The sequence below is a fragment of the Phaseolus vulgaris genome, chromosome 3, assembly GCF_051622355.1.
Source record: "Phaseolus vulgaris cultivar YP4 chromosome 3, ASM5162235v1, whole genome shotgun sequence".
Taxonomy (NCBI): Eukaryota; Viridiplantae; Streptophyta; class Magnoliopsida; order Fabales; family Fabaceae; genus Phaseolus; species Phaseolus vulgaris.
Genome location: NC_143500.1, coordinates 6,977,213 through 6,999,133, shown reverse-complemented (window position 1 = coordinate 6,999,133; position 21,921 = coordinate 6,977,213). Strand labels below are relative to the sequence as shown.

Here is a 21,921-nt window from a genome sequence, read left to right as displayed (position 1 = left end):
AAACCAGAAAAGAAAGAAAAAATTCCAACAGTGATCAACTAAATTTTTCTTAACAGAAAATAATCATTACAAAAATCAATAATATATTGAAAAATAAAGAAATTAAAAAGAAAAAAAACATTGTTCTATCACTATCAAATCAAGAAATAATCAATCATGTTGGCACCAGAAGAAGCTTATCTATCTTGGGTTGCTTTCCAGGGTGATGGTACTGCTATGTTTATTTCTTATAAAAAAAAGATAGCACTTTACTCTTGGCAAATCATGATTTTTGATGAAAATCACTTGGAACAATCAAAGATGATGATGCTATGTGCTAAGCTACTTAAAGATGGCCATGAAGAATATTAATCATTGAAAACAATTCAATATCAAAAGAGTGTGAATCAGTGTATATAAAATGAGAATATGAGAAAGAGACATATAATATTAACAATATCATGTTACTTTAGCAACATTGTTTCTATCTTCCTCTAAATGGGGAAGGACAAATTCTGAATTACTTCTATAACCTTCAGGTTTGCCAAATTATGGAGAATTTCTTATTAACCTTCATACTGGTGCAACATATGGATTCAATTTCTTAGCCTCTCTCTGCTGCACAAATTCAACAATTAATTTGATGGTAGAATCTGGTCTTTCCAGATGAGGAAGATGGCCACAATGGGGTATTTGGCGTATAGATGCATCAGGTAATTCACAGTGGAGTTGCTGCAGGTGAAAAAGTTCAAAAAGCCAACTTCAGTTATGATATTAGCATGGAATATTGTTCCCTTGCAGTCCAATAAAGTGAAACAAAAGTGAGAGAGAATTATGCTTCTTGATCATGACTTTCCAGCATGTCAAACAAATTTTGAACATTTCTATATGATCACAATGTTGGAACAATAGTGCCACAGGGTAACTTACCACTGCAAACTTATTGCTGATGATGCGATCATTCTCACCCCATATTATCAGTGTTTTCTGTTTTACCTGTCAGACAAATTCAGAACATCTTAATGAGAATGAAACCAAGTTTCTTGAAAAAGGTGATCCATCTCTTAGGAATTCAAGTGAGTCTGAATCCCATGTTAAAAAGCAATAAGAATATTAAGTAATATATAAGAAAAAAGACACACAAACTCATTATTTTAAGGTTTTAAGAATATTAAGTAATATATAAGAAAAAGACACACAAACTCATTATTTTAAGGTTTTGAGTCAGGGTAGTGTCAGGTTCGTTATATGGGTTGGTTAATGGGCTCATTGGTGTCTGAAAGACCAAACATCATTTGAGTTAGGGTAGTGTAGGCAAATAAGGAAATGAAACTTCTTTGCTCATAACAAATGGATTTTAGGAGTTGTGCATATATGGGTGGTTCAACCTTCAATGGTTTTTTCAGGTAGTGTTATGTTTTCTTACATTAACCTCATCAAAATATTTAGTTTTCTATGCAACTGATATGTCTTCCAAGCCCATTTTTCATCCCAATGACTAAAAACTTACTTTTACTTTGTTTTCCTGGAAAGAATGGTTCTGATCGAGTCTTGTTGAAGATATGATTTAATTAGGTTGAATGTAAACAGGGATAAAAGATATATTTAGTAGATATGTAGTGATTTTATTTTGTTTTGTTACCTTAATCATCCTGCACATATGATTATAAATAAATGTGTGTATGCCCAGAATTTTAAAAATGGTCAAAGTAGCAAATTTTAAACAGTGATCAAAATAATGCAGACAACCTTCCAAACCTTTCGGTATATGTAGCTGTAGCATTTAAATCTAACAAAGCTCAAATAATGGACAAATTTGCAGAACAGTCTCCATCTGAGAATTGTTCATTCTAAATTTTACTGAAAAAGCTATGTAAAATTAATCATCATAAGCTTTTTCCTTATAATATGTGTATACATATATATATAAAGAATTGTAAGTGAAAATTTGAAATTATGGCCATGTGAACCTTAAGTCCTATTCTTAGGAAGCATAAAGAAGAAATGACTCATTCCAGGAGATTAAGGAATTAATTGCAGTACAAATTGAAGCCATAAGGCAGTTAATAAATATGACTGATGCTTATGAACACAGATACAGTTGTTGCTCCTCTGCAAGGACAACATTGAGAAGTGAACAACAGCCAATCAGCACATGACATAATAGAGAACTAAAAATTAAGTGACCCAAAAGCAGATCATGGCATGATAAAAGGGTATGATGAACAGTCATATTATCTCATGCAAAAATCAGAAGGTTAGATGAAGATTCACATTTCAGAGTATTCATGTGAGTTAAACCACTTCTATAGTCCAAATGACATAAAAATAAGGTAATAAATACAGCACTTATCAACAACTTGGAAAGCTTCACACACCTTTCCTATCAAAGGAGCAACATTGTAACCACCACTTGTCATAAAATCCACAGTAGCATCATTCCACCAAGGCAATGAACAATGCAATCGCCCCACCTATGCAGAACATATGAAGACTGTTAGCATTATTCATTCTTGTACATTCAAAATCACATAGTACGAGAAGCTCATTGTGTGATGGGACTTCTGTATATATCCTTGGACAGACATGTGATGCCTTGACAGGAGATAACTATTGAGATACCAAGCATGTAATTCTCCTGTGGGATATTTCCAAAACATGAAAATTCATCTTGTTTCATTTAAATTAAAGAGTTTTCTTGATTCATTCAAGATGAAGAATTGTCTTTTCTAGTTTCAATCCAATGGTTATAAATATAATGCTTCATACAACTTAGTTGTAAACATCATTTGACTCTAGGAACATGCTGAGATTTTTTTGTTAGAATAATTATTTTTAGAGAAAGAGAAGATATGTTACACAAAGGAGCTTGTTAAACTTTTATTCTTGGGCTCTATATATAGAACTAAAGTGTAACACAAAATTAAATACTTACAACATCCTAATCTTGGAAACAAATTAATATCTTCAAATCTACACATCTTAAAGATTTGAAACATAAACAAAAAATTCCTAAAAAAGACTAAATTGTTCAATTTAAAACAATAGATATATTTAGGCATGTTTTTAACATTGCTCCTAGCCTTAATAAACAGATTCCTAAAATACTCAATAATTCATTTTCAAATTAAAGATATTAAGGCATATTTTCAACCCATGTTCTACTGATAAAGTGAAATGATGTGACCATTCATGGAATAAGAGCATGAATAGACATCAACTATTCATGAAAGACATAGCCTAAAAGAAAGTGCCTATCCATGCCTTAAAGACATGATGCACAACTTTCTTTTTTATCTCTTTTTCTTCTATCCTTCAAAGATTCATTCTTACCAACAATTCCTATGAAAATGTTGTTACAGTTATGTTTTTTGGGGTCTTTGCACATAGGGATCACACAATAGACATGTAATCTTGAGCTCTTAACAGTGACAGGTTGTAATAGTCCTTAGAATTTTCTGCCATCCTACAACCAACCTAGTACAAAGTGCTTGACCATGTGATACTGAGTTATCCAAAAGTAAAGTGCCGAATGGCCCATTGTGAAGCAAAGAATGCATAAAAAACATGTACACCAGGTTACACAAATAAAACAGTAATTCTAGAATCAGGCAACTCACATTAGTCCAATCAAGGCTAGTGCCGAAGGAAATGTTTGTAAAGGTCAAATAGGTGGCATATAAGCGTAATGGAAAGCTCTTCAATAAATTAACCTGATCCAAAAGAACACCAGTGATGAGTTGTAACTTGAGTAATTGAAGTCCTTAACTTCCTCATCCTCTCATAACTACACCAACCGATTTAAACCAAAATGAAGAAACAAAGATGCCATTTTCAAAAGTTAAATGTCATATTAAGAAACTTTATATCATAAAGAGCCAAAAGTAACAAGCAGAAAAATTCCATCGACTTCACTTTAGGGGGCTGATGAACATTTGAAATAATTTTCTACCTAATTGAATGTACAAATGAACTTTTTCAGCTAGAGAAACACTCCATGGAGAGAGATGGGATTTGGTTTGTTTTTTTGGTTAATCTCCAGTGCCAGTAATAATATAGTAAGTTGGAAAGATATTCACCCCAGCATAGGCTACTGCTCTGGGCAAGGTTGCCAGCTTTCCAGTTCCTTCTGCATATACACTAGCCCCAATCAGAACAAGCTTCTCCACCTGAAAAGATGAACTGCAAATAAATAACCACAGCACACCAGAGTCATTTGATGAAGAACTCTTTTGCAAACTGGATCATGGTGGGCATTTAGAAGTTAAATTATTGGATGGCACGTACAGCTTCGGGATAATTGACCGCAAAATCAATGGCAACAGCAGAGCCAAGGCTTGGTCCAACTAATGTCATTGGCCTTCTGATGTAGCATTTCCAAAACTGTTATAGATAAATTTAATTCAGTCTCAACACAGTATGCAACAAATGGAAAGAAATAAAACAGACGCAGAAAGAAACTATTACTATTGAAGGCATCCATTATTCCATTTTTTTAGACCATAGTTGATGAATGAACTAGTCAAAGCCTATAATTTAACTGATCTATCTATTACTCCAATTAAGTTAGATAATTTAGGGAAATAATTTACTAGGTGAAGTAGATTTTTCAGATTTATACACCATCTTATAGCTGTGCAGACTCCAACTGAGTTTTCACTTTTCAAGTTTAATTATAACTTTGGGATACAACATTTATTAGTACATTATACATTTGTACCTGGTAGAAGTGATCACGCTTGGATTCCACATCACAAGGAGGAAGTTTTTCTGATGGACAAAAAATGAAAAACGAGAAGAGAAAGCATCTTAAAAAACTCAGAACAAAAAGGGTGAGTAATAAATAACATACAATAGTCAAAGTAATAAAAACCAAACCTAAATCAGAGAAACCCCAACCAAGAATGTCAATGGCCCAGGTCTCAATACCAGATTCCTCAAGCAATGGTAGTACATATCTCCATTCTAAACAAGAGCTGAATAACAATGCAGCGTGAGTTTCAGGGTAACTTCAGCATAAAATGCATAAATAAATTTGCATATTTTGAGCACCTGTCAAAACCATGTAGAAGAACAACTGGAGTTTCCTTGCTCTGCACCACTGGCTTCACACAACTACTCATGATGGGATTTTCTGAGAACCTAACCTAATTAAATCAGACATTTTATTTGAATGTGAGGCCCTATGATTTGCATTGTCTACTTTCAATGGGCCATAATGGATGACCACAAGCACAAGGGCACCACTTAATCAACTTTTGAATGTGAACAAGGTTAAATAGCGTGGTCCACTTGTTGGTACTCTAAGTGAGGCAGGTAAGAAGCATCATAGTGGAACAAACCTTGAAACTGTGTTCATGGATGGATCAATTACCAGTTCAGTGTCCATAAACAAAAAAACAGAATCTATGTTGAAAGTTAGGTTAATATTTTCTGAAGCTTTTGATTGATTGTATCACACTGTGTCCATGCAAGAAAGTTAGGACCAGTTACAAATTTTAAACAGAGGAATTAAGAGATCACAGAAAGTGAAATGAAGATCATTTTCTAATGCAAAATACTTCCATTAATAGTATTACACAATAAATTACGCAAGAAACGACACATCCTAGAGGCACATACAATTTTCAGTCCTAGCCAAGAAGATACTCTGGAGTGTGTGGAAGGATCCACAACAACCATGAATTAATCATAAGTAACATTAAAAATTCCAAATGTCCACAACACAGCAATTATCCTACCAAATATTTTGGACCAAATCCAAAAAAATACAAACCCATCCAATCTGCTCCACCTCTCCAAATATAACTCCACCCAACAAGTTTTCGTTGCAAAAACCATTTTGAAACTAAAGCAAATCTCACATCCAGAGAATGGGACCCAAAATAAAAAGTAAAAACCAAATCAAAATGGGTTTAAGCTAACCTCTGACAACAAATTTTGATCTTTCTTTTCCGAAGAGGTGTTCTCAAATCACAATTAGGACTGATAGTGCCTAAAAATGACTGTGTTAATAAAATTCTGGGAAACTAAAAGAAATAAAACCTTCCAAATTTCAAATCTTCGTTTACAAAAGCTTTAGTACATTACTGGTTTTGCTAGAAACAAAGATTTACTCTCCTAAACTAAAAAAAGCATAAAGTGAATAAATAGATAAATAAAAAAATTCTCCTCCTTGAAACGGACAAAAGATTCAGATACCCTTTTAACTTTACACCATGAAGATGCAAATAACACTGTGCATAAGATCAAACAAAGAGTCAGGGAAATAGGAAGAAAGTAAAAAGATAAAATATTTTTACAGGCACAGGTAGCCTCTGAATCCGCATGGCGAGTTTTCTGGCAAAAGGGTCTTCTATGGTGTGCAACTCTTTGGGGAGAAAGGAAGGGAAGGCATCAGCAGCAACAACCCGGGGAGAAGAGATTTTGGCGTTGCATCTGAGTGGAAAACGCAATGCCGCAGAAGAGCCAATGGACACAGAAAAAAACATGTTGGTCGGGCGCAGCAAGGAAGAGGAGGATGAAGCGGTGTCGTTTCTTATGCTATGCTACAGTCACTCAGTCACAGTGTCAGACATGCAGAATTTGTTTGTGGAGTGGCTTAAGAGTTGAGACTACGTGTTGGAAGGTGGTAGCTCATGTGGGGTGGTGTTTATGGAAGGAGTGTTGTAGGGTAGGTACCCTTGTTAAAGGTGGCTACTTCCCTAAGGTACTTCTCCACCTTAGTCTGCCAACTCAATATCAAAGAACAATGTTGTGTCAATAGTGATAATTATTACTATTATTGTATAGTGAAATAACTTCCATCTACCCCAATTTCTGTTCAAATGCTTCTCTTGTCTGCATTTAATGACACATGATGCAATGCCACAAAACTTGTGCTGTGTTTCTGTACATAAGCGTTTCAGTTTGGAAAAATGTCCATTGTTATCATTACACCCACTTTTCAGTATACGGTTGAAGAAAGTACAGAGAAAGTGAAAAATGAAGAAATCTTTTGTGTTAAAATACTTTCAAGTGTGACAAGGAAAAGTGACATCTTCAAAGAACATCTGTGTTTGATTTGTGGGGATTCAGTATTTTATTGCTACATGTGATTGTGTTGTGTTTGATTGGACTAATGTCTGGTGTTTGTTACTAATTTAAACATTTTTATTTAGTCATAGATCTATATAAAAAAATATTAATTATATTCAAATTTAGTCATTGAAAATATCAAAGAAATTACATTAATGATACATTGTTTTTGGACCATAAGAGGAGTTTATATATAAACATTTTAAAAAATATATAAAAGATGTGGAGTAAGTTTCTTTAAAAACTATGATTAACTTATAAATTAGTTCATTTGTAAAAATTATCTAAAGATTAGACCAATTTTCCCATACAGTTTTTAAGAATAAAAAATATGAAATAAATTTATGAGATTATTTTTATAAATTATAGAATATTTGATTTGGATATCTTTTCTTCATAATTTCTCTTACAAAACCAAAACTTATTTAAACACATGTAGTTCCTCTAGTTCAATTTATGAAAAAAATTATTTTTATTTTTTCTACAAGTGCCTGCACAAACAAACTCAAAACAAAAAGTATGTAATATGAGTAATTTGAGAACAACAAAGAAAAAATGTACATTTATTTGAATTTTTATTTTGTGTCTTTTCCCATCACATTAGTTATAAAAAGAACTATATATATAAGATAGACAAAAACACATTGTTTTCTGTTTTTTGATAGAAATGTTTAATAACAGAAGGCAAAGTGAAAATAATATGAGAATTTCAGAATAAAGACATGTATGGCAATTGAAGTCTTTTATACGAGTATTTGTACTTTACCATTTATACATATTTGTTTGCTAGGTTTCACTGTTCTTTGCCATTTTTAATTTATACTATTAAAGAAGTTGGATGCTCCCTTGTTTTGTTATAGCAACAACTCCATGTGGTGGTGTCAGATAAAATAAATATAGAAGATAAATAAAATAAAATAGAATTTTATTTTTTTATTTTCTGGAACTAACTTTTTGTCTTTCTCTCTGCAAAAAAAATCTTCATTTAGGGTATAGGCCAAGTACATGCTTCATCTTCTGTGTGTGTTTGTGTGTATAAAGATGAAAACCTAACCATTTTTAAGGTTAGATTTCAAGTTTCAGTTTTACTATGGAATAAAAACGAGTTTATAAAATAATATATTAGAAAACAAATACTTACATATAATTATTGTTATAAGATTTTTGAGTTAAAAATGGTGTTTAAGTCTTTCTTTTATAAGTAATATTCATGATCATTAATGTTTGGTCAAGTTAAAAAATAAAATAAAAAAATAGTTTTTTGAATTTAATTATGTTGGAGATTGCACATCGACTACAGACTATGACATTTCATTGTATATAAGTGAGTGCAAACCTCACTCCATAAGCCAGATTTATGGGGTTGAGTTAGGCTTAAAGTCCATTTTGTAATATGGTATCAGAGTCATTTCGAGTCTATCCTAACGAGTGTTTGTTAGGCTTATCAGGCCACCCGCTATCGGGTCGTTATCGGACCATCCATAATATGTTATCCCACGCACGAACTGTCACTCTCGACGTGAGGGGTATATTGGAGATCCCATATCGACTAAAGATTAGGACATTTCATTGTATATAAGTGGGTGCAAACTTCATCTCATGAGCTAGTTTTATGGGGTTGAGTTAAGCTTAAAGTCCACTTTGTAATAAATCAATCATACTATTTCCTGTTACCTAAATATTTTTTTTTTCTTTGATTTTCTCTTACTAAATATAGGCAACTAAGTACTATGTGAAATTCTAGGGTTCTCACTTGGATAAAAATATTCTTTGCTGTTCTAAGATATATTTTATGTTTAATTTGAATAGATAAAGGTTTTTTACTCCTTATTCATTAGAAGAAAAATAGGTTGGAGGAGAAGGTACCAAGAAAATATTTTTTTTTATATACTTGATAATAGAAATATGAGGGAATAAAGAAATCTAATTTTATTTGTATTATACATTTGATCTATTTTTATTTACTCCTTTTTTATTTTATGTATTTTCTAAATCAATTTTTATTTATTTACCTATACTTTTTATCTATTTTTCTTAATTTTTTTTCCTTTTCTTTTCTTTCTATCATTGACCTTAATTTTAAGTTTAGAGAGAACATTTTAACTATTTCAAATTATTTCATTCTTCAATTATTTTATTTGGAATAAGACAATTTATTTTTTTTAAAAAAATTATTTTAATTACTACTAAATAAAAAAATACTTAAATATTAAATAATTGTTAATAATTTAGAAATAATAATATTGTTTTTTGTTTGATCCTGATTAGTGTTGTTTTTTACTTCAAATTTATCAAGATTTTGTTAATTTTTTTTTTGACGTTGATTAAGATTATTTTTATTTAATGTCAATTATAATTATTTAAACTAACATTGATTATGATTATTTTTGCACTGTCATTGGTTGGAGTATTTTTTTTTGTCGATTTTTCTATCAATGTTTGTTGAATTTTTTTTCCAACTAACATTAGAATTATTATTTTTAACTAATACTGGTCAAAAGCTTTTCAAGTCAACATTAGAAAAGATATTAACAAATATTATTGGTGTGATTGATTTATCAGAGTTTTCTCCGATAGACTAAGTAAAAGATAGTACAATGGATAAAAGTGATTAGTTATCAACATGAAATACAAATAATCAAGATAGTAATATCTTTCAAAGTAAAGTAAAGATATAATGATTTTTTATTTTTATAGGTGATATTTGATAGATAGATTATAGACAATATAAATAGCGAGATTAAAATTTGATGTAAAAAGAAGAAGTTAATCTATTTAGAACAAGTGTTGGGATTGAATCACTTTGTAAGTATATTTTGATGTTGTTACTTACAAATGCTTGTTTTTTAAGTTCATTGTTCTTTATGGCCAAACCAAGTTGATCCCTTAATCATGGTTTTCTAGAACAACAGACTATTATAATCAATTTCTTAACTTATAATTAGTCTGTTTCTACATTAAGATGGAACAATTTAAGCCAATTACTCAATTTCGTTCCTAAACATTGACATGCTTGGTTGATTTGAAAGATTTAAGAAAATGAATGTTTTTCCGAACATAATTCAAGTTCTAAAGGAATGAATGATGATTCCTCACATATCAAGCATTAAACATTCAATCAAATCATACAAATCGAATTTAAACAAACATTCGGTTGGAGATTCCACATCGACTAGAGATTAAGACATTTCATTGTATATAAGTGGGTGCAAACCTCACCTCATGAGCTTTATGGGGTTGAGTTAGATTTTACACTACAAGAAAATCATGAAATAGAAACCAAAATTGGTATCAAAGTCATTGAGTCAGTTATAATTGCATCTTTAAAAATCTCAAGTGTGAAATGATGTCACTTGAATCCTTGCTAAAAAAAAAGGAGGACCTATCTACCTACTTATATCCGAAATGCATGAAGATATGCATAATAATATAAAAATCTAATCAAATCAAGTGTATTGTAATAAAATTGGATATAATCCAATCAAATCATATGCAATCATATAACTTAGATATTTATATAGCAATAATGGATTGAATGATATATTTATAAATATCTCTTATTTATTTTACATATTTTTTGAGCACCACAATTCAAACCCAAAAAAAAATCTATAAATACATATCAATTTTATACAAAGTACTCCCTCAATTCTCATACTCACTTATATACTTATAATTTTCTATATTTTTACCAAGGTCTCCCCTAATTATCTTTAACTAACTCAATAATTATATCTAAACTCGAATTATAACATAAACCATATTTCTTCATTTCAGGAAATCAATAGTCTTTTAACCATAATCAATTTATGTGAAAAACCCATATATTTGATACTGATTCAATAATAAACAAATCATAATTAATTTACTAATCAAGAAGATAGATATTTGATAACACGTCTAATCTCTCATACAAAATAACGACACTTTCTTAAGAATGATTAAAGAATAATATATTTTCTTTTATCAAATGTGCAAATGAATTCTTGATTTTTTATTGGAACCAAAAGCAATATACTCTTTTTTATTGTACTGTGTGTAATTTGTTTATTAAAATTAACCGAAAACAATAATATAAAAATCATGAACAGTGTCAAACTATTCAATATATCAAATCAACAAGAAATTCTTAATTCTTAAAATTTGAAGTTTTCTTCTATATGATGATATAGACGTGTGACAAAGACATTAAACTAATTTCGTGGATGCATCACACAACTTAAATATGTTGTTAAAGTAATGGAAAAAATAAGTTTAATAAAAAATGTTATTTAGATAATATAATTTTTAAGTTAACTAAGGATTTAATCGGTAATAAAATGGTCATGAAATAGAAAAAATAATATTAAAAACGTGATTTACATCATGATAATATATTTTTTAAGAAATAGTTAATAAATTGTGAAAAACGATGAAATTTACATAGTTTAATTCTAAACTAGTTAACGGGTGAAAAACTGAATGGATAGAATAAATTGGATAATTTTTAATTTTTTATTAAGATTATAATGAATTAGCTAAAAAATCTATTATATTTTGTGAAACGTCAGCGGATCAGCATGATCATTAAATCATGACTTAACTAATCCAAATAGTTTATGTGTTAATCTTTTGACTAATTGAATTATTTGACTAATTTATTTATTGAATATTTAGCGTATATTAGAATGAAATATCAGAATCCGTAAAAAAAATACTCTGATAGACTAATCGAATCTATGTTAAATGATTCAAGAATTGTGAAAAAAGAATGTTTGTAACAGTTTCAAAGAGGTTTGGAGCCACCATAACAATCATGCAAAACATACAGGACTTATCAAAGATTTCTCTTGCAGAACTCTTAAATGCTTTACAAGCACAAGAACAAAGAAGAGTCATGAGACAAGATAGACTAGTAGAAAGAGCCTTAACAGGAAATCATTACAACAGGTATAAAAAGAAAACCTATCAACCTTGCTAACACTGTGGAAAGAAAGGCCATCCAACATTCAAATGTTGGAGAAGAATTGATGCTAAGTGCAGCAAGTGCAATCAACTTAGGCATGAGGCAGTCATTTGTAGAAACCAAAGTCAGCAACAAGACGTAGATGCTCAAATTGCAAATGAGGAGGAGGATGAAATTTTCGTTGCTACTGGTTTCTCCAACAATATTTCAAGTGCATCTTGGCTATTTGACAGTGGATGCACAAATCATATGACTTATGACAAAGAACTTTTCAAGGAGTTGATGCCTTCAAAAGTTTCAAAGGTCAAGATAGGCCATGGGGTCATGGGGTCACATTCCAGTAAAAGGAATATGAACCATTGTTGTAGCAACACATTCAGGCACTAAAGCTATTACTGATGTGTTATATTGAGTGTTGGTCAGTTGCTACAAAAAGGCTTCAAGGTGTTTTTTTTGAAGATAACCACTGTTTGTTTGATCAATGATGCTATAAGACAAGATGGGTTCAAGGTAAAAATGAGAGGCAAAAGTTTCTCATTAGATCTATTTCAAGAGGAGCAAACAATATTTTCAACAAAGAAAAATACTGTTGAGTTATGGCACAAGAAACTTGGTCAAGGGCTTCTCACGATGCAAAAATCTGAAATGAAAGATGATCCACCAATTAAAGGCACTCGATTACTCTCTGACATATATCAGAGATGTAACCTTGCAGTATGTGAACCTGACAGAAGTTATCAATGACCCAAAGTGGAAAAAAGCAATGGAGGAGGAGTTGTATATGATTGAGAAGAACAAAACTTGAGAGCTTGTTGACATACCTCAAGATAGAGAGGTACATCAAATGGATGTCAAGTCAGCACTCCTAAATGGATTTCTTGAAGAGGAAATTTATGTTGAGCAACCTAAAGGTTTCATTGTGGAAGGAAAAAAATACAAAGTTTGTAGGCTGTCTGAAGTTCTTTAGGGCTTAAAATAGGCTCTCAGAGCATGGTATAAGATGATTATCTTCTCAGTTTAGGCTTTGACAAAAGTCTTTCTGAATTTGCACTTTATGTCAAATTCAAAGGTGTTGAATGGAGATTAAGCAAAGTGAGGATGAAAAGAGAAAAAAAAATTGCAGATTTGTTTACCAAGCCACTTCCAATTAGCAAATTTGAATGCTTAAGAAAGAAGATTGGAGTTTGCAATTCAAAAACCAAGGAGAGTGTTAGATATTGTGTTTTTGTAATTGCACATAAATGCACATAAGTGCACATGATATTTTATTCTTCTGTTTTAATTGTTGAATTAATATTTTTAAATAAATGCTCATAAAAGCATTTAAGAATCAATTACTGTAAGTATTATAAATGTAATTGTTAGCAAAGATAATGAGTTTTATTCTCTCAACACCAACCGCAATACCAAAGACATAAAGCTCACCATCTCTTCTCTTGTTATTCTTATACAAACTATCTTAGCCTAAAACCCAAACAAAAAAACAAGCCAATTTTATTACACTAAAACCATTAGGTTAAAGGAATCACCTCACAGAGATAAAATCTATTCATTTAACACTTCAAGAATCAAAATCAACTCTCTCCACACCTCAAAATCCTTGCATGCAAATCAAGCATCAAGTTAGGGTGTTCTATGTTTACTCTTGGAAGGAGTTCATAAAAAGCAAGAATAATTAGATGTGGAAACTTTAAAGAAAATAAGAAAGAAAAACATGAATGATAAAATAGGAAAAGAAAATAGTAGTTAATTATATTTTACAAATTAAAAAGAGACTTTCTTTTTTTTCTATTTGCAACCTCTTGTAAATAAAATAATTATCACAACATACTTATATAATCACATAAAAACATTGGTGCAATTATATTCTCAAATTACTAATATGGGTAAAAGTAATTAAAGTTTTATCTTACATTTATTTTCCCTATATATATAAATGTATTAAAGTATCTTATCAAAACAAAGTTTTTCTATAAATATTTTAATAAAGATGAATAATTTTTTAAAGAGTATTTTATTGAAATTTCTTTTTTATATTATTTTTTTATTATAAAATTTTAAATATTAGACTTTACTTAAAACTAAATCTAACGCCACTCTTAATATTAACTCATTAGATGGTTAAAATAAAACGTTACATGTTTTAGTACATTAAATTTATTTATTCTAAATAAAATAAAATGAAGGTGACACTATAATAATGAGTAAGTGGGGTATGATTTTTTTTTGCAGAAAAAATAAAATAATTTTTTTTTATTTATGTGGGTCAATCCACCATACCCATTGTGGCTCCCACGGACTGCAAGATATGCAGAGTCGACCTAAACAGATCAACAAGTTAGATTAGTGAGTCAGTCTCACTTTTTAATAACAGACTGCGGATCGATCGACATAGTCAATCCCACACTACCATCTCTACCTAATAACAAATTAAATTTAAAAATAATAAAAGAACTAGTACGATATTAATATCAAATAACACCAAGACAAAAATCATAAAAGTTAAAAAAACTAGAATAAATATCAAAGAAGATCTCAAATATTCACACTTAAGCAAGTACAAATGTTGTTATGATTCCTTAGTACATATCTCCCAGCAACAACTGTAGACATCCCCTCATCAGTGGTACAAGACGTTGGTTACATGTGAGTGAAAAGTACTCAAAGACATTATAACTAACTCAATAAAAAATGTACAATATTTATTAAGTTCACCAAACAATATCTCCATTTGCTTATTTGGTTTTTAACTTCACAATTTCCCTTCTCCAGTGATAAATATAAGGATAAGAAAAATAATATCTTTTTTTTATGTTAGACAATAATTTCTTCTCTCCCAATTTGTGAGAAAACTATCTGAGTTTAGATTGTCTTGACCAAACCAAATTAAATAGAACAAAAAAAAAATACCAAGTTAAATTTGATTAACAAGTAAAATTAAATCGTTTTTACTTTCAGATGTTGAGTTAGTTAAATTAAAAATAATCCAATTTAAATTGGGTTGGATTAAATCTAAGAAAATAAATACAAAAATCCAACACAACTCAGCTCAATCCATTTTTTTAATCGAATTAAATGTTAATATATCCAAACTTAAATTCAGTTAGTGTTAAGCTTAATAGAGGTAACACTAGAAATAATAGGAGTCCTATTTAATCTAAATAGTAATAGGTTATTTAGTTCATCATAAATTCTCTTATTCTTTTGTGCCATAATCCCTCACCAATTGCAACACTACCTCAACAAGAAAAATCATGAAATAAAAACTAATTTTAGAGACTAAAATAATTAACAACTAATTTTAGAGACTAAAATAATTAGTTGTTATAGTGACTAAATTAGAGATCAACTTAGAAACTAAAAAAACTTTTGGTTTCTAAATTAGCTTCTATTATTGTTAAATTGTTTCTAAATTTGTATCTAATTAGCTTCCAAGGTTTTTGCTCCCAAATTTAGAATCTAAATAATTGGTAGTTAAAACCGTGGTAGCTAATTAGATACCAATTTGAAAATTATTTAACAATAATAGAAACTAATTTAAAATAAAAATAAAAATTAGTCTCTACAAAAATTTAGTCACTATAGCAACTAATTATTTTTTGTCTCTAAAATTGGTTTTTATTTCGTGATTTTCTTGTATTTTATAATCATGTGCTCTCTTCATCATAACTTGCCTCCTGGCATATTCGAATTTGCTTTGAAAAACAAAGAGAAAATGAATAGTAAGTATACAAGAATGATGTGAGTATGTCATGTTAACTGGAAAATAATTACAAAACCAGTCTTCTACTTCTCTTCAACAATGGACAATGAGAATGTAGATAATATGTTGTGTTAGAAATTCATTTTGGATACAATGTTTTTCCGTCTTATTTCTCAAGATTTGTTCATTTTTGTCTGATAAATTGAGACTTTTTTCAATTGGACCAATATAGATGCTCTGTTTAATATTTTTTATCTTTGAATATTGTAGTGACTAGTATTTTGAAAGCATGTAATAAGGCAATAAATAAACAATAAAATACAACCAGAACAACAATATATATTTCATGGTACAAATTGCAGTTTGAAAGTTGAAATATTCACAAAAATTCTGCAAAAACAAAGATAAATATATTTCAATAACAATATTACAACTATGTTCCTGCTTTATTTCTTCTTCTACACCCTTTTCTTATAATACCCTTTTTCCCTTCTCTTATTCACACCAATGAACAAAGAGAATGCTTCTCCCTTTGGACTAGGCACTATTTTACTAACTTATGTGCTGCCAATTATTCCTTGGCAGTGTGAGAACTGCTTCTGTGCCCTGATGATGCCATCAGCACACCAACAGCCACAATAAACATAAACAACATGCTTCCTAGCAGTGCATATGTTCTTCTTGATGATCTTCTGTACTCTCCAAATAGAACAACACCCCAGAAAGTGCTTACAAGTGGAAGTGCCTGTTTGATCAACACACATTGTTCAGATGATGAAATGATTCAATAATTTATTACATTTGGTGGTTTTTGGCTGGTTTTTACTTTCATTTTCAGTTGTTAAACTTGTATTTATAACAAACAAAGTGCTACATTGTTTTAAGGTCATTTGATGTTTGGTTAATTTTATCATACACTACAATATATGATTCAATGACAATGCAAACAACTTTTACAATGTCACTGCATTTCAATTAAATTCATTTTTTTTAAAGAAGTAACAAGACTAACCTGAACAGCATCTGCTGCTGCATATCCTGCAGCTTGACCCCCCATAAATTGGAGACCATTCCCAAACCCACAAAGGAGACCAGCCAACAAGGCCCACATTCTGCCATCAGAGTCTGCCAAATAAGCCTTCAATGATGACTTGGGTAGGTTTAGGACAGGGTGGTAGAGGAAGGTGATGTTTAGAATTATGGCAATAACAAAACAAGAGATTGAAAAATAGAAGAAGGCAGTGTAAACTGTCAAATGGGGAATCCCTTTTTCCAAGGTATGCCACTGATCATTTGTTGCCAAGTTGAATGCTGGTGAGAACATAGAGAAGCAAAGTCCAGCAGAGAAAGTTAGAGACAATCCAATCAAAGTGCTTTTCCCAAACACCTGAAGTAGAATTTAGGTGAGATATTAGGCCAAGGATTTGGTTTCTGACAAGTGTATGTGGCATGCAAGGTTGATTAGTAGAATGCATGACTAAGTCATTATCCCATACCACATTAAACATATTAAAAAGTATAGTTACATGCCTTAATTGCTCTTCTTTCCTCAAGCTCTATGAGGAAAACTGCAGTTCCTGCTTCAACATTGTCTGCAGAACTACTTCCCCTCTCCAGATCTTTTGATTTCACTGCAATAATATATGTTGAAAAGGTAGAATAAGTTGACATGTTTTCAAACATAACAATTCCCTTCTCACATATTGAACCATATTAGAGCTTCTTACCTAAATCTCTTTCCTTTGAAGAGCTGCTGGCAAAAAAAAGGTTGCAGATAGAATTAGCAACACAGATAAATTTAGATGGCAAAAGAAGACAACATCAAAATATACATCATTGACATAATGTGAGTTAGGATCTAGTTGCAAGGTATAAGACTGGAATCCATAAGGGGCTCAAAACAAGGAAAAACACACCCCCTCCCTAGAAAAAATAGGATTAAAACAAACATACAGGACTAAAAGCAAGTTGACAAAATAATAAGAATAATAATAATAATAGAGAATCAGTAAGGTGCATTAACAGTAAATTTAACTACTATTCATCTCTCAATATAAACTACATTATCAGTAGCAAACAACACATACATGGCTGCTTCTTTATAATCATTTGAGTAATTGTTGAGCTTTGCTTTATTATCAGAAGCATTGGATGAATGAACGGCAGAACCTAGAAAAACTGCAATCAAAAAGCAACCAACTCCTGGGAAAAGGATCTCAGCTTTGTTGATTTTGTCATCCAAAAAGTAATTCACGGTTGTGCCTGTTACAATTGGAACAAAGATAGTGCTATAATTCAGTAATGGAACAAGCTGAAAATCATCACAGAAGTCAGAAATTATTATTAGATAACCTATGCACACCTCATGGAGTGTATTTTTTCTTGAACATTTAGTTATGTTTGTAAACTTATTGGCATAATCTGATTTCTATATATTAAGAAGTTAATTTTAAGTCCAACTCAATTTTATAAGTATTTCTAGTGATATGGAATCTCCAACACACCCCACTATAATGTCGAGACTCTCCAACTCGTGCACGAGATTATACATTTATGTATGATCCGATAATGGTCTGATAGCGAGTGTTTAACAAACTCTCGCTAGGATAAACTTTAAATGATTTTGATATCATGTCTTTGATAATAACCAACCCCATTTGTTGTTGTTATAGTTATTGAATTATCATGGAGTGGTTGTGAGATTGAATTACCTATAACAACAGTTATGCTTGCCGTGATCACTTCAGTAACCGATAGCCCAACAAAAGCAAATGCATATTGTGAGGATAGATTCCCAAGGCTAAGGACCACACCACCCCCCATTGCAAAAAGAACTGAGGGCCAATTATCCTGCATGTAATAACTTAATGGTAAGCCAAATAAATAAGTCAAAAACATATATTTTAGCTGTAGATTATTATAATTAGACATGGTAGATGTTACTAGAGTTTAAATTTAAATGAAGAAATTGTTAGAAGATTCTGAACTAATGTTTAGGTGGGAAATCTTTAAATTTTACAACTGACAAGAAAAAATCCATTACATTGATTATATAGCAGAAATCGAGATACTTCATTGTCACCTAACAACTTTTCTTTTAAATGATTGGAATATTAAGCTAAATACTCCAACCTTCCCTAGTTTTTTGTGATCGTTCCTACATGTACATGCTCTCTTCACTTTTGAAAAGGATTAGTGTATTTATCAAAATTAGAAAGAAGGATTGTGGAAAACCTGGTACAAGCAGTGAAGGAAGGAGTTTGTTATTATAATTTGATCAGCATTTTGCGGTTGGAATTGAAAAAAACATTAGTAGTGGACTAGAATTGTTTAATATTAGAATATTGAAAAACCAAATGTATAATTAAATTTTTGTAAAAATCAAAATTTCACATTAAGAAAACTATAGAATATCCCATTAAATATTATCTCGTACTACTGAGAGAATAAACTTCAGTTCTGATTAGTGATAGGTACTACTTGGAAATAGCTTGAATCAAAGTTTTTTCTTATTCTAAAATGAATGAAAAGGACTAAAATTATCATTTTCAAAGTATAGTTGCATAGGTCTAAGACCAAAACGCAATCTACCCTTTATTCTATGATGATAACAACAGCAAAAATACAATGAAAATAGGCTTCATATATACCTGAGCAAGTTGAGCTAAGAAATTTGGCTCATCAGGTTTACCCTTGCCTATCTCACCAAATGTAAAGGCAATGAGTAAAGCAGCAAAGAAATTGGTGATTGAGTAATCAAGGTAGGTATGCTGAGGAAGACGACCACGCCTCTCTAACATGGTCAAAAGGGCAGGCCATGTTCCCAAGAAGAAAAGAGCCAAGAACATGCATCCTATGGCACCTCCTTTGCTCTCCACCAAATACATTTTCAATCCAGTAGTGCACAAACTGCTCTCAGATAATGAGGGAACCAAGGAGCAAATACCAGAAAACTCCTGAAAGCAGCATGAATTAGTCACACTTCAGAAAAGTACAAGTTGGAATGAGCTATTACTAGCATGCCAGAAGCAAAAAGTTCATCCACACAAAAAGGGGTTAGAAATCCATGCAAGTTGATAAAGGAGGAGGTGAATCTCTTTGAGACTGTAAGAAAATTGTGCAGAACTGCATAAACACGGCTTAAAAGTTACTTTTTGATGATGAAAAACTCAATTTGAACAGGAGTGATAAATTGTGCACACAAACACAACCATCAGGTCTTAGATCGGCAGGGGGTAAATCTAGCAGAAGGGACAAGTTCCAACAATTTGGTGAATAAGGTTTGAATCCTTAAATGAGTGTCTTGTCTACATTTATTGTTGACAGATGACAGTGTTTCAAATAGGATTGCTTAAGAAAAAAACTCAAAATAGAGACTGATAATCAGGGCATCCATGATAAGTCATTGAAACCTTAACAAGTCAGCTGATCCTCTCCACTGATATGAAGAAAGGGGTAACTATATAAACGAGTAAAAATTCAGTTTTGAGTTAACCATGAAGCACCCAAATGTAACAAGAGAAGTAAAAGACGAAGAATCTTCAGAAAGTCAAGCATGGAGATGCACATTGAATGGGGGAAAGCAACCAACTACCTTGGAATCCATGGATCAGAAAGAAGAGGTAGTCAGAAAAAGAGAAGTCAAAAGATAACAGCCTCTGTGGTACCCAATCATGCATTAAATAAAGCTCAAACAGTGAATACAAATTCACCCAGTTGCTTCTAGCCACACAAAAAAACCAATAGTGGGCCAAATGATTGAGAAATGTTTGAAACTTTGAAGCACTAAATGGTTTCATAATCTCAAAAATCTATTCATGGGTGAGAAGACTCCACCTCTGCCAATCTGCATTTTTGGAAGTACTTTAACCAAGAATTGTACGGACACTGTAAACAAGAAAGAAAAAGAGAAGAGAGGGTGTGATTGTGTGAATGGTAATGGTTCTTTGTGACATACCAATGAAAAAATATCTACCAAAATGATGAGAATTTTGAACTGTTAGAACACTTCATTGATATCGTGAACTGGAATCTTGGCACAGGATGATTCCAACTCTTTGGTCCTAAAGTCAATTATTGCACATTTTAATAACATTTAATGATTCATCATTGTTTTGCTTTTGATTGGATGAAGAAAAATACACTGTTTTGTGCCTTTTCTTTTCGTCAAATCCTAAAAGTAACCAGCTATGGTGGGAAATTCGAGAGATACTTTCTTTGAATCGGATCTATTAGATTCCATCGAATCTGAATTTTGAAACATCTTATGTATAATCAATGTTAATTAAGATTCTTTTCATACTACATATCAATGTTAAGTAACATTCTTTTAACACATATGCATGAATGAATCTTAATTAAGAACTTTTTTATGCTAATAAGAAGGAAAGTTATCAACGTTGATACATGAATTAAAAATATTAATTTTCAATTAACTAAAAAGTATCTTAAATATTATTCTTAGAGAAATATATTTCTATAAAGAAAATTGGTATCAATATAAAATAACACCTTCCTTCTGTCCTAACATATAAAACTCTCTTATTTAATTCACATATTTTTATAAAAATGATTGATTTAATTTTTTACATTAAATTTGTTAATATTGTGTATTGTTGTTTTAAAATCATTCTTAATACTTTTAAATAAATCATCCCCCATTTTTTCAAGTAACTATATCTTTTATTCAGTTCTAACAATAAAGAGAAAATAGTTAATTATTAATATTTACTATTTTTTAAAATAATTAATACAATAAATACACAACTAAAAAATATATTACGGAAGGAGACATTTTTTAAATATAAAATAGGTAAAATGTAACACCTCATACTATCTTCAAAATATATACACCAAAAATTTCATTATTCTTTTATATATATATATATATATATATATATAAAATTTAGTTATAATATATCCATCAAATTTACTAAGCTTTTATAAAGAAAATATACATCCCTGTTAATCCAAATCCATCTTATTCATTTCAAAATTAAATTAGTCTAAAAATCTCAATTCCAATTAATATAGAATAACAAAACGTAAGTCATCCATAGAACTTGTATTAGTTATATCTCACTACCATTAGAGACTAAGATTTCACTCATTCTAAGCACTTTTGATTTGTACTCGGACCTCAACTTTATAAGTCAAAGTAAATTCACTAGTAACTGAGCAATCAAACATATGTAACACTGATGCAAGAACTCTTTTG

At 30.7% G+C, this 21,921-nt stretch overlaps 2 protein-coding genes across 14 annotated transcripts; both read right to left on the bottom strand.

Annotated features, from left to right (window-relative positions):
• Positions 1-332: 332 nt before the first annotated feature.
• LOC137806379 (alpha/beta hydrolase domain-containing protein VTE7) lies at positions 333-6,849 on the bottom strand. Of its 2 annotated transcripts, none has more exons than XR_016519669.1 (10): positions 6,282-6,848; positions 5,032-5,126; positions 4,858-4,955; positions 4,700-4,749; positions 4,267-4,362; positions 4,059-4,161; positions 3,600-3,692; positions 2,358-2,453; positions 910-975; positions 333-711 (listed from the first exon to the last, which is right to left on the bottom strand). XR_016519669.1 is itself a non-coding variant. In XM_068606456.2 (10 exons), the coding sequence occupies exons 1-10, from the start codon at positions 6,468-6,470 to the stop codon at positions 553-555; spliced, it is 1,032 nt and encodes a 343-aa protein (XP_068462557.1). In that variant the 5' UTR covers positions 6,471-6,849; the 3' UTR covers positions 333-552. The 2 variants fall into 2 exon arrangements, 1 of the variants encoding a protein (XP_068462557.1); XM_068606456.2 differs by having other exon boundaries at positions 4,059-4,148; positions 6,282-6,849.
• Positions 6,850-16,023: 9,174 nt separating this feature from the next.
• Positions 16,024-20,944, bottom strand: LOC137806378 (putative ureide permease A3). Of its 12 annotated transcripts, none has more exons than XM_068606451.1 (8): positions 20,662-20,944; positions 19,355-19,660; positions 18,416-18,554; positions 17,792-17,966; positions 17,432-17,457; positions 17,235-17,335; positions 16,717-17,091; positions 16,024-16,449 (listed from the first exon to the last, which is right to left on the bottom strand). In XM_068606451.1, the coding sequence occupies exons 2-8, from the start codon at positions 19,589-19,591 to the stop codon at positions 16,276-16,278; spliced, it is 1,227 nt and encodes a 408-aa protein (XP_068462552.1). In that variant the 5' UTR covers positions 19,592-19,660; positions 20,662-20,944; the 3' UTR covers positions 16,024-16,275. The 12 variants fall into 12 exon arrangements, with proteins under 12 accessions (XP_068462552.1, XP_068462551.1, XP_068462555.1 ...); XM_068606450.1 differs by having other exon boundaries at positions 20,541-20,769; XM_068606454.1 differs by having other exon boundaries at positions 17,432-17,454; positions 20,541-20,769.
• Between the last annotated feature and the right edge of the window lie 977 nt (positions 20,945-21,921).